Here is a 14128-nt window from a genome sequence, read left to right as displayed (position 1 = left end):
ATTCTATTAAAATTGATTTAGAATCAGCCCTTGTGATTTTTAAGGAGGCCAAATGTCTCAACACTATTTCTTTCTGGATTGAATTGTCAGTCATTGACAGGAACAACTGGATGCACTGGCTGAGGTGTCTTTCATCCCTGACTTTTGTAACCATCAACATACCTGGATGGGGAAATACAAATTACAACTATAGAATTGAAATCTCACTGGGTCCTCAAAAAGTTTTGTTGAACTGTCTCAAATAGAAAATAAAATGACTGCCTCTACGTAATATATATTACTACTACAAAATATTTATTCATTTTTTTTTTTAAATTTGAACCAAACTTATTTTCATTTGAACCTCCCATTATAATCAACAGCCACTTCTTATTGAGAACAATGCTTCAAACATTATGAGAATAATAAAGAAACGGTTTAGAGCGTAAACTTCAATCGGCCAAATAAAATTTGTAAAATAAAAATCGATTATTATGACACAATCCGAATCGGGATGTCCGAAATAATGCTACATGCGCAAAATTCATTCTCAGTTTGATCACTTTCTATTTACTTAAAAAGAAACGTTTCGGGAATTTCTCGTAAAAGTAAATGGCAAATATACCCTTAAAATCGACGAATAGATGTTTTTAGAAGTTGGTGGTGGTCGTTTTTTTTCCAATTTTCCAATACCCTTTTATTCGTCTTCGTCGTCTGTCATAGCCGGATACGACCATCCGGATACTGTCTTCTTGTCCCATCGGTAATTTCCGTAATCACCGGATGCTATCTAAACCAATCATATAGCTCGATTGCCAAGACGTAAATAGGTTCGTTAATTTCCGGCTTTACACTTCCGGAAAACTCACCTTTCGTACCCATATTGTTCGAAGTGAGCTCGAATCGCTCCCTGTACCCTCCCCCCTAGAAAAAAACTCCAACGGATTTACATTAATCTCAAAATCGATCCGTGAGGCCTTAAATCCGGAATTCCGGATTAATCCGGAATTTTATCATGCCTGTGCTTATTGAATACTGCCCCAGGTACATTCAATGTCTACATAACTACACATATTATAGATTAAACATATCTAGCTATCAATTTCAAAGAAGACTGATGAACATAACGGTTATAGAATATTTTGATGACATTTTACCTAGGAATACATAATGTAATATACATGAAGGTGTAAAATGTCTTTATTATTGATTAAAGCAATAACAAAATATAATACAACAAGTTTTACAAAACAACAGTCATTGTCACCTGGTTTCCCATGTTTTGCTGTTACATAGAAAAAAGCTGGGTATCAATTTAAAATATCAACTGAAATAATAAAAGATGTCACTGTACGAGATCAATGCCCCCGACAATGCCTGGCATACTACTGGATATACGGAAATTAACTGAATTAATAAAAGATGTCACTGTATGAGATCAATGCCCCCGACAATGCCTGGTATACTACTGGGTATAGGGAAATTTACTAAAGGAAGTCATGTAAGTTCTGCAACATTTTAACCAGTTTCCAGTTCACAATGATGACACATGATGCAAAAAAAAACAAAAGAAATATGTATTATATCTACTACTGAAAATTCTAAGGTTAAGTATATATAGCCCATGACCGATGCTACATGGCAGTCTTACCATCATCCCCATCCCCATCAGGATCAGGGAATACTTCCGGGTAGTCTACTTCATTATTGGATTTAAAAGAGATTATTTCTTGTTGATTTCATCATTATCTTATTTAATATCTTTGTATATTATTGTTCTATTTCATATCATTGTCTTATTTTGTATCATTATCTTATTTCATAAAATTTTCATATCACTGTCTTATTTCGTATCATTATCTTATTTCATATCTTTGTATATTATTGTTCTATTTCATATCATTGTCTTATTTCGTATCATTATTACATATCATTATCTTATTTCGTAACAAAACTTTTACTTAAATTCTTTAATTTGCAAAATCAAATAAACAGCCTTTACTAACGAAAAAAGATATTAGCTGGAAATATTACAACTAATTAGAAATATCAACTTGTAAAAGCGACCCTATGAAACATGCACTGATAAAACTTCCATATTGTGTTTAAATTTATGCATGAAATATTTAAGACACTTTATTTTGTTCAATTTTTGCTAAAAGATATTCTATTTGGAATTAAAAGAATTTGACCATTCCACGTACCTTCTATTTTGGCATATTCGGATATTCTGGTGTAGTTTACAAGGGCAGCGTTCTCCAGGCATTTCTTGATGACCGATCTGACCTCCTCAGGTGGCACTGGGGTGACGATGTCTTTCATCAACACCTGTTCAGAAAAAATATCCTATATGTGAGTTCACAGTGTTAGGCAGACAATAAACATTAAATTTTAGTAATTATCTAACAAAAACTTATTTAGAGTATTCTATGTACAATTTTGTGATTTATTGGGCGCTCGGTTATCCCATATTATTTTTGATATCATTCAATTTGATCTTCAGAGAATTATAATAACATTTTTATTGCAAACAAGCATTTTTTACGTTGAAAGACTGCAAAAAAAACATCCAATTCACATCCAATTTACTTTGAAATAAATAACAAAAACATAAACTTCAATAAATTCTGCAAATTTACATATTAGTGATATGGAAGCAATACCCTTTAAAATTATATGGGGTCACCAGGCATTCAAATCTAACATTACTATTTAATGCCAATGGCTTGATAAAATGACAAGTCATTGTACTATTATCTAGTCTAAACATATTTATTTTACAATGATTGTGAAACAAGTTATAACAACATTATATTAATCATTCTCGTTGGCACGATGATACGCGAGAGTGTGGTCTTGTGGTGTGGTGAGAAGCGAGTGCGCTAACCACTGCCCTAACCAGACAGCCTTAAATTGTACATCAGTTACCTTAAAACACAGAGTATGCCGAAAGCTTGTGTGATTTTGAAAATAAGCTGCCCACAAAGTCAATGTTACACTGTAGCTGCAGTATATGTATTTAATATGTGTTAAGTTACAAAATATTTTTTTCCTTTTTGTTTTTGAATTACATGAAATTAAATTTATATCTATGTATAAAACATAATATTTTTGTAAAATTTCCTTGATTCTGATGTGTAACTCAACAAATATTAGACCTAGAGCTATCAACCTTGCTACACATGTGCACATTGTCTGTTGCAACGCATATACCAAGTTTCATATGAATATCTTGAAGGGTTTTCAAGATTCACCAAGTGGAAAGTTTTAGCTAGGCAACACCACAGCCGCCCATGCCAACGACAGCTTTAAAGCTTAAACAATGCTTAAAAGAAATCTACAATACAAAGCAGATGAGCTATAACCCTTGATTGTTCAAATATAGTAGTTTAAAGACCATTTTCAGGGTGAAAACTCTTAAAGGCCTAGTTTAAGCCTTCTATAAGTGACCCCCCCCCAAAAAAAAAAAACACTGTGTATAGTACACAACCTGTTTATTGATCTTTATCTACTTGCCTTGATCTCTCTTATCAGATCTCCGATCTGAGTATCCTACTTCGCAGTTTAAGAAGTTTTATTATAGAATTGGACCCTAAATGGACCGGAGCCAAACTTGTTACTTACCCTTTCAAGTAATGATAACGTGGCTTTCAACGCTCCTTCTGGTCGTCCAAACGGGAAACAGTATCTGGAAGAAGAAGTATGGCTTAACAAATGATTCAGATTATACATGTATAGTGTTGACACAGGAAATTGTTACAGAAGATTTTTTTTTTTAATTTTCAAGGAGGGACATTTGGAGATAATCTTTCCCAGTGAGGACTGAAAATCTTCCAAAGACTTAAAATTTTAGGTCAAGCCTATTTAGGGTTATAGTACTGTTTGAAAAATAGGGCTTGAAGGACAAGCCTTCAATTCTCCAAAACCTCGAAACAGTATACAAGATACAAAAAGAATTTAAAGTCGGGTATGTGTTAACAAGAAACATTAGCTCAATGAGCTATTTTCTGACATGAATAACAGACAAAAATAACATAGAAACAAGAGCTGTCACAGTATGTGACGAATGCCCCCGAATGTGACATTGACCTACGAACAAGGTCAGTACATGAAAAGTTGATCTTGCCTTTACGTGTCAAATACATATGGCAAGTTATTTTAAATTGCCGCTGAACATAAAAAAATACCACCCATACTTGACAACCTACACTGTTATGTCCTTATATTCAGAATTCCCTTGTGAATAAACACTTTCTTTATCTTTCACCTAAGAGGTAGGGACATGGGTCTTGCGCAAGACACGTCGTCTTGGTATGTGGAACACATGTAGCAAGTGATGTTAAAATATGTCCATACAAGGGAAAGAAACAGCCCTGACACGACAACCTAAACTCTATGTCCTTATATGCAGCACTCCATTGTGAATAAACACTAAGTGTGACCTTGACCTTTGAGGTAGGGACACGGGTCTTGCACGCGACACGTCGTCTTGGTATGTGGAACACATGTGGCAAGTTATTTTAAAATCTGTCCATACAAGGGAAAGTTACAGCCCGGACACGACAACCTATACTCTATGTCCTTATATGCAGCACTCCATTGTGAATAAACACTATGTGTGACCTTGACCTTTGAGGCAGGGACACGGGTCTTGCACGCGACACGTCGTCTTGGTATGTGGAACACATGTGGCAAGTTATTTTAAAATCTGTCCATACAAGGGAAAGTTACAGCCCGGACACAACAACCTATACTCTATGTCCTTATATGCAGCACTCCATTGTAAATAAACACTAAGGGTGACCTTGACCTTTGAGGTAGGGACACAGGTTTTGCACGCGACACGTCGTCTTGGTATGTGAAACACATGTGGCAAGTTATTTTAAAATCTGTCCATACAAGAGAAAGTTACAGCCCGGACACGACAACCTATACTCTATGTCCTTATATGCAGCACTCCATTGTAAATAAACACTAAGTGTGACCTTGACCTTTGAGGTAGGGACACGGATCTTGCACGCGACACGTCGTCTTGGTATGTGGAACACATATGGCAAGTTATTGTAAAATCTGTCCATACAAGAGAATGTTACAGCCCGGACACGACAACCTATACTCTATATCCTTATATGCAGCACTCCATTGTGAATAAACACTAAGTGTGACCTTGACCTTTGAGGTAGGGACACAGGTCTTGCACGCGACACGTCGTCTTGGTATGTGGAACACATTTGGCAAGTTATTTTAAAATCTGTCCATACAAGGGAAAGTTACAGCCCGGACACGACAACCTATACTCTATGTCCTTATATGCAGCACTCCATTGTAAATAAACACTAAGTGTGACCTTGACCTTTGAGGTAGGGACACGGGTCTTGCACGCGACACGTCGTCTTGGTATGTGGAACACATGTGGTAAGTTATTTTAAAATCTGTCCATACAAGGGAAAGTTACAGCCCGGACACGACAACCTATACTCTATGTCCTTATATGCAGCACTCCATTGTGAATAAACACTAAGTGTGACCTTGACCTTTGAGGTAGGGACACGAGTCTTGCACACCACACGTCGTCTTGGTATGTGGAACACATGTGGCAAGTTATTTTAAAATCTGTCCATACAAGGGAAAGTTATAGAGCCGGACGGACGGACGGACGGTGCGATTTGAATATGCCCACCTTCGGGGGCATAAAAACCCACAAAAAAACAATGAGCTTGTGACCTGGTAATAAAAGCATATAAATAATGTTAAAATAAACACATATTAGAGCAAGTATTTACAAAATTGTTATTTTTTTTCCTAGCAACAGACTATTGGTTTTCATAATTTAACATTAAAGTGTCCATACTTGTAAAATGTAATCATTCACAATTTCAAAAGAATCAATGTCATTTGAAAATACAAAAAAAAGAATACGAAAACAATTCAAGACTTTGTTCATAAAGTTAAATAAGGTCTCATCAGGTTCAAAAAATGCTAAAAAGTCAAAGATGCTTTTAACTTTACAAAAGAAACAGCACAACAAACCTGAAATGCGTTATTTGGTTTTCTAGAAGAATTCGAAGTATTTCCTTAATTTCATCAAACTTTTCCTTTTCTGCCACCAACACTGTCCCAATACAGTCAGGCCTGTAAATGTACAAAACTGTCACTGTAACTCGATAAAAACCCTGACAATGAATAACACTTAAAAGTTTTAAGTCTGAAATTGTAATACATCAGTTAATTGTAACCACGCCCCCCCCCCCCCCTATACCAGGGATAGCCGGGGAAATGGGCTGTGTTTTTACCTTCCAGGTGGCACCGCAGTGCCGGGGGAATGCGGTGGTTTTGTCTTCGTGCCAAATATATCGGGGAATGGGCCTTACCTAGGGTCCCTGGGGTGCAGGGGCATTTGGCGGGGGTTTTACCAGCAGCTTGTCCCCACAGGACGGTTATTTTGCCAAGGCTGGACCGAAAGTCAAAGTCCCTGCTATTTCCCGGATCGGAGGGGGGGGGGGGGGGGGGGGGGGGGGGGCCATGGTTACAATTGACTGGTGCATAAACTATAAAGACACCATTATACATCAAGATTGAGAAAAAAATATCATCAGTGCAATTTTCATCAAGATTTCCTAAGAGCAGTGTGTACCATGGAAGGATTTACAACAGTGAAATACTAATGATGAAAATCTCTCCCGGGTATAAAACCACTCTTGATTCTTGATGAAATGGCCCCTTAGTACAGATGGAAAATACAATAATAATAATTATAATAATAATATAATAAAAGCTTTATTTACCGAAGGTTACACATTTAGACATATGCGAACATATATTCTAATTTTCAATATTGCCTTCAAAGTAAAGAAACAAAAGAAAAAGAATTATTCTTGAAAATAAGTCACCTGTCAATGTTAAAACTAGAAAGATACATTTACATATGAAATTATTAATCATTCTGTTGAACATTGACAAATAAAAGTACTTATCAGAAGAATAACAGCCAAAGCAGAATTTATGAAAAAATCATTTTCAACTGCAATAATTTGATTTATAAATATTGTATGAACTACTAAGTCTTGCCCATAAAAACTTCCTAGTTATTAGTTAACACATGGGTTGCCTAGATAAGCGCATTCGGAACAACTCCAACATTACCTAAACAATGTGATAACCTAAACTTGTAACAAGCCCAGAACTTTATTTTTGGTTCAAATATTTAGCAGATATGGAATGTTCATCCATGAAGGCAATATTATTACTGTAAAACTAGAGCTATCACTGAAGGTGATTAATACCCCAAAACGCCGCCTCTCATTATAATTTATCATTGTATAAAGTTTTATGAAAGTCCATCTAGTATAGTTTTCAAGTTACTGTCCAGATAAAAGTTTGACAAAAAACCACAGAAAAAGGCAATAACTCTTTAATTTGGTAAAATAGTGTAATGATTCTGAACTCCTTCTCATTGTGCTGTACCATTGTATTAAGTTTTATTACATTCAATCCGGTAGTTTTCAAGTTATGCTCCGGACAAGAAAAAGTAACAAAGGGCAATAACATTGTAACTGGCTGAAATAGAATTGCGGTTCCTGTACACTGCACTCCCTCTCATTATGATCTATCACTGTAAGAAGTTTTATAAAATTCCATCCAATAGTTTTCAAGTTATGCTCCGGACAAGAAAAAGTAACAAAGGGCAGTAACTCTGTAATTGGCTTTAATAGAATTGCGGTTCCTGTACACTGCACTTAATCTAAATATGATCTATCACTGTATGAAGTTTTATTAAATTCCATCCAATAGTTTTCAAGTTATACTCTGAACAAGAAAAAGTAACAAAGGGCAGTAACTCTGTAATAAGCTGAAATAGAATTGCGGTTCCTGTACACTGCACTTTATCTAAATATGATCTATCACTGTATGAAGTTTTATTAAATTCCATCCAATAGTTTTCAAGTTATACTCTGGACAAGAAAAAGTAACAAAGGGCAGTAACTCTGTAATTAGCTGAAATAGAATTGCGGTTTCTGTACACTGCAGTCCCTCTCATTATGATCTATCACTGTATGAAGTTTTATTAAATTCCATCCAATAGTTTTCAAGTAATGCTCTGGACAAGAAAAAGTAACAAAGGGCACTAACTCTGTAATTAGCTGAAATAGAATTGCGGTTCCTGTACACTGCACTCCCTTTCATTATGATCTATCACTGTATGAAGTTTTATTAAATTTCATCCAACAGTTTTCAAGTAATGCTCTGGACAAGAAAAAGTAACAAAGGGCACTAACTCTGTAATTAGCTGAAATAGAATTGCGGTTCCTGTACACTGCACTCCCTCTCATTATGATCTATCACTGTATGAAGTTTTATTAAATTCCATCCAATAGTTTTCAAGTTATGCTCCGGACAAGAAAAAGTAACAAAGGGCAGTAACTCTGTAATTGGCTTTAATAGAATTGCGGTTCCTGTACACTGCACTTAATCTAAATATGATCTATCACTGTATGAAGTTTTATTAAATTCCATCCAATAGTTTTCAAGTTATACTCTGAACAAGAAAAAGTAACAAAGGGCAGTAACTCTGTAATTAGCTGAAATAGAATTGCGGTTCCTGTACACTGCACTTTATCTAAATATGATCTATCACTGTATGAAGTTTTATTAAATTCCATCCAATAGTTTTCAAGTTATGCTCCGGACAAGAAAAAGTAACAAAGGGCAGTAACTCTGTAATTAGCTGAAATAGAGTTATGGCACAAAAGGCAAAACCATAGTGTATCACGGTTACCTGTTTCAGTGGAAATGTGACGCACAAAAGGCAAAACCATAGTGAATCACGGTTACCTGTTTCAGTGGAAGTGTGATGCACAAAAGGCAAAACTATAGTGTATCACAGTTACCTGTTTCGGTGGAAGTGTGATGCACAAAAGGCAAAACTATAGTGTATCATGGTTACCTGTTTCGGTGGAAGTGTGATGCACAGAAGGCAAAACTATAGTGTATCACGGTTACCTGTTTCGGTGGAAGTGTGACGCACAAAAGGCAAAACCATAGTGTATCACGGTTACCTGTTTCAGTGGAAGTGTGACGCACAAAAGGCAAAACCATAGTGAATCACGGTTACCTGTTTCAGTGGAAGTGTGATGCACAAAAGGCAAAACTATAGTGTATCACGGTTACCTGTTTCGGTGGAAGTGTGACGCACAAAAGGCAAAACTATAGTGTATCACAGTTACCTGTTTGCATGGACGTGTGACGCACAAAAGGCAAAACCATAGTGTATCACGGTTACCTGTTTTGGTGGAAGTGTGACGAACAAAAGGCAAAACCATAGTGTATCACGGTTACCTGTTTCGGTGGAAGTGTGACGCACAAAAGGCAAAACTATAGTGTATCATGGTTACCTGTTTCGGTGAAAGTGTGATGCACAGAAGGCAAAACTGTAGTGTATCACAGTTACCTGTTTCCATGGACGTGTGACGCACAAAAGGCAACACTATAGTGTATCATGGTTACCTGTTTAGGTGGAAGTGTGATGCACAGAAGGCAAAACTGTAGTGTATCACAGTTACCTGTTTCCATGGACGTGTGATGCACAAAAGGCAAAACTATAGTGTATCAGGGTTGGGTCGATCATGGTGCCGTTTTCCGCCCGCTCCAGAAGGTCATTAAGGTAGCAAAGATGACGGTGGCAGCCACGTAGGCCGTAACGCGCGCAGTATTCATCTAGACAAAACACTTGACCTGGGCTGAACCATCCCTGGCAACGAAACAGTTTAAATAACTTTTGTACAGTTGGTGGAGGTGAAATATTTTATAAATTTGGTACTCTTATGGATCTCATATCTTGAATTAATGTAAATTATGAAGAATTACAAACTATTTCTACTGAAGTACCAGCATACATCTGAGGTTGTTTTCGATAGAAAATGGCCGATGAGTTCCGAATGATCAGATGCATGTGGATGTTCTGAAGGTTTTTACATTATGTTTGGCAACTGGATTCCAAATGTTTGTACCCTATAGGCATAATGGTGCATGTACGGACACTATATCAATCATATTTATCCACCATTCCGCTGCCATGGTCACTATTATGTGCCAGTCTGGTAGACTGAAGATATCACATTATTGTAACAGTGTGTAAATTCAATTACATATTTCGCTGATTTTACCACACAAAAAATACCTCCAGATATATGAGGCACAATCAAGGAAAAAATAAGTCGGTATAAAGCCAAAAAATACCTCCATTAGAGAAATGCCATTAATTTCTCGCACTGTAATTGTCATAATTATAAAATGGTAAACAGAAGAATCATCATTCGATGCACATCAGCAATTTTCTGATGGAAATAATTTTCTCCCTGCAATTTTAGTGTAAATGGAAGCGACAAATAAATGATGTCTTACACTCACAAAATGTGAGAAAATTAATTGAACCCAAGGAAATAAATGAACCCCCTAAAGGCAATAATGGAGCCACAGAAACATCAGCAGACAGTCATTTATTTTTCCTGTCTGCAAAACTACATTCTGTACAGCGAAGTTACACACATTTGATGTTTGCTGTCACATAGTGTCTGAGCAACGATTCACAACAATGGTTTTGATGACAATGCAATGTTTAGTAGGTAGACTAGCGGACCAAACAATAAATGGTTTGGCTTAAAAATATTTGTTAAACAATTGTTGTTCACCTGCATCAATTTACATATTAATGATTGTGTAATGAAGAAAGTATGTTCTTTAAACATTTGACTATTTTCATAACTGAATTACCATTTAAGCTGCACTCTAACAGATTGAATATATACGACTGCTGACAAAAAATTAGATCGCAGATTTTTAAATTTAAAAATGGTGTTTTATGCATTTTTCTTAAACCGTTAGTAACACTTTAAGCCATAAGACATTAATTTTTGAACGGAAATATGAAAATCTACGATCTGATTTTTTGTCAGCAATCTTATATCATTGGTTTGCAGATATTTATGCAAAAATTTGCTCTTTCCAAGACAAAAACTAAAAAGTTGTAAAAATGGTATATCTGTGAGAGTGCAGCTTTAAAAAGTGTATGTTTCTTTCTAAACTTTTGTTTGTATGTTTCTTTCTAAACTTTTGTTAGACTTGGCATGTTATCACCTGCTCCGCTAATATATGATACAACATTATAGAAACATCTCTGGTATACATATTTTAATGTTCGTTGTCATACAGTGTATGAGCAACCATTACTCAACAAATAATCAGTTAACATAGCAATATTTTATAGTTAAAATATAAAATTATATAGAATACGTAGAATATGATATATATGATCTTATTTGAGTTGACATTTGATACAATTAATTATGAAACAAGTTAAGGACAATTTATAAAGCGAGCATTTTGCCGAGTTCTAGAACTTTTTCTGTAACAAGTTTCAGAAAAACTTGTAAAAATGGCAACGATTGTAAGATTTGATTGATTTACAGTTAAAAGTTTGATCCTAAATTAGTGGCACAAAATAATGTCAAGGTCTGGTGCATAAGAGTAAGAAAATAAGAAAATATGCAATGGTTTTATTACATCCTCAACTGATAAATAGCTATATATAACAAACACAAGCCTGATGATGTTCATAATATTTTTATAAAAAATTCTCCAATGTTGTCATTACAAACGCCTTTTCAATGGACGCACAAGAGGATTGTGTCATTTAACTTTAAATGGCTACGAATTTAATGCTAAGCCATAAGGTACAATTTTCACATTCACAGGTCAGATTATGAAATTGTGAATGATCTTAATCATACTAGCAGAAATAAAGCATTCTACAGCAAGTATGAGTCTCATTCATAGGAGTTATGGCCCATTGTTTTGAGGGGTCTCAAGTCTGAGCTCAGGCCCCAATTTCTCGAAAATTCTTAAGCATAACTTACTTGAGTATCTTATTTCATTTAGCAATATTACTTACTTGAATATGATTTATGAAACAGCAAGCGTGCTGAGCTTGATCCTGATATAAAGGACTTAAGAAGTTTCAAGAAATTTGAGCCTGACTTAAGAGATAGTTTTAATAATTCATATAATTATAATTCCTTTTTTTACAATTTAAAAAGAACTACTTTTCTACACTCAGACTATATAAACCTTTTTTATCAATAATCTGGTACTTTTGAATTGTTGCCATTTTAAATCGTGAGCCTCATTCCAGACTTGAGACTTGTTTAAACATAGGTACCGTATTAGAACTTGAAGCTTACCAAACAAGTGTATGCATCATTGAGCCGGTAGTCCAATGTTAGAGTCTGGAGCATTTTGAAAAGTTCATGGTGGTCAAACTCGCACGGATATGCTTGAACGAACTCGTCCAATCCATGCTTGCGTGCACGGTCAGCATCTGCAGGGGAAGTAACACATGCAGTCTCTCATGCAAGTTAGTAGCTATTTTTAGGTGTATAGAGATAGGTTGAGTATCAAATAATCTAAAAGATTACAAGAATACTCTGAGGAGACTCTTTAGAGATATTTTCAAATATTTGGATATTTGATGTACAAATAAGCTTGTCATTCCATAGAGCCGTTGATATTTTTAAATTGTGATGCCTAGTGACCCATACAATTTTTAAATCATTTGAAGTGGCATTTGTTACTGATAACTAATACATAAAATAATTGACCAAGAAAAACAATATAGATTAAGTTATTGTAGTCTGTTATTAAAAGGGCTGTAGTCTGTATGATGAAACAGCGAAAAAAAAGAGAAAATTGTCAAAAACTGACTTGGTATCGATGTGTACAATGCATTGAAACTTACTGACTTAAGTACCACATAGTTTACAATTAATTTATTTTTCGCAGTTTTTTCGTATTTTTCCATTAAAAAAAAGATTACTAGGTATGTCTTCCTAGTAGAATTCATTCCTTATGCGTGATTGGCTAGTCGATGTTATCACGTGATATGACCATGTAAGGTATATAGCTTAAATATTCCAACTGCTCAGTGTAAGCCTTCGTAGCACAGTGGATACAACACTGGACTGCAATTTTGGCAACACCGTTTCGAACCTGGTCTTCGACTCAATATTTTTTTACATTTTGGTTATGTTTTTTTACAACAATAATATCAAAGAGTATAACACTTTATCAAATAATTGTCCTGAGATTTGTTACAGATTTTTTTTTTTTTGGTGCCGATCTGGTGAACAGTCCCTTTAAGGTCTTTATTTCAACTGAAATCAGCTTCAAATTACTTTCTTTGCAATCTTTTAAGGCTAAAAAAAACTTGTTTGTTATATTGATTTCTTTTGGGGTTAAATGTTTACATTTTTCTTTTATTTGCACTGAAAACCATTTCAAATGATACTAATACCAATACAATATGGGGTAACCAGCCACCAAGGTTCACAAATGTGTACATCAGATACCTTAAATCCGACTAGCAGACTCGGTAAGTGAAGAGTGATAAGAAGATCTTATAGTTATACATGGGTAATGTCTGGCATTCTTTGAAATATATTCTACACAAGAAGATGCTAAAACTACCTTAAAGCCTTGTCATACAATGGGTGTTCTATTTTTAGTAACAGGAAAGTATGATGTCATATTTGCTGCTTATGTCACATTTACTATCTTGTCATGATTCAGGTAACTCAAGTCAGATAATTTGTAATAGGGTGTCCTACAATGGTTATGATCAATTTGTAGGTTGCTGTTTTTAATGCAAACGGGAGCCATTTAATACTAAACACAATTCGAAATAAATCCTGCAGTTTACCCCAAAATCTGAAGTTACTCATTGATATTTCATTCTCAAAATATAACCATAAGCCAGCTATTGTTAAAGACACATAAAAATCGGCAAGTACTTACAACTGAATTTTAATAAATCTTTCACATATATTTGAAAATCCTAAACACTGAATCTTGAATTTAAAACAAAATGATAATTATTGTCCATATGAAAGATAATTGCAGAATCTTACATAATTATGCAGAATTTGTTAAGAAAAGATCCTTCTACATCAAGCCAGACAGTTACAGGCATCAATACCTAGACATATTCAATATCGTAAACCATTCATATGTAATTATTGGCTTTTTGTCTTCCGAGTATACAAAACACATAAATGACTCAGTTACTTAAAGATGCACTCTTACTCCCAAATAAGATTTA

At 35.1% G+C, this 14128-nt stretch overlaps 1 protein-coding gene across 19 annotated transcripts in view; it reads right to left on the bottom strand.

Annotated features, from left to right (window-relative positions):
- Positions 1–14128, bottom strand: part of LOC128215787 (calcium-dependent secretion activator 1-like) — a 96673-nt gene that overhangs the window by 33882 nt on the left and 48663 nt on the right. For 12 of the 19 annotated variants that reach the window (XM_052922357.1, XM_052922364.1, XM_052922359.1 and 9 more), the window contains 6 exons: positions 12216–12352; positions 9540–9727; positions 6010–6111; positions 3604–3667; positions 2184–2307; positions 1631–1678 (listed from right to left, as the gene is read on the bottom strand). In XM_052922357.1, the coding sequence (XP_052778317.1) occupies positions 1631–1678; positions 2184–2307; positions 3604–3667; positions 6010–6111; positions 9540–9727; positions 12216–12352 (663 nt within the window). Of the gene's footprint in view, positions 1–1246; positions 1265–1630; positions 1679–2183; positions 2308–3603; positions 3668–6009; positions 6112–9539; positions 9728–12215; positions 12353–14128 lie in introns of all 19 variants that reach the window. The other 7 variants (XM_052922363.1, XM_052922369.1, XM_052922371.1 and 4 more) reach the window with 2 other exon arrangements.

This window comes from Mya arenaria, chromosome 14, assembly GCF_026914265.1.
Source record: "Mya arenaria isolate MELC-2E11 chromosome 14, ASM2691426v1".
NCBI classification, from domain to species: Eukaryota; Metazoa; Mollusca; class Bivalvia; order Myida; family Myidae; genus Mya; species Mya arenaria.
This window is presented reverse-complemented; position numbering and strand designations above follow the sequence as displayed.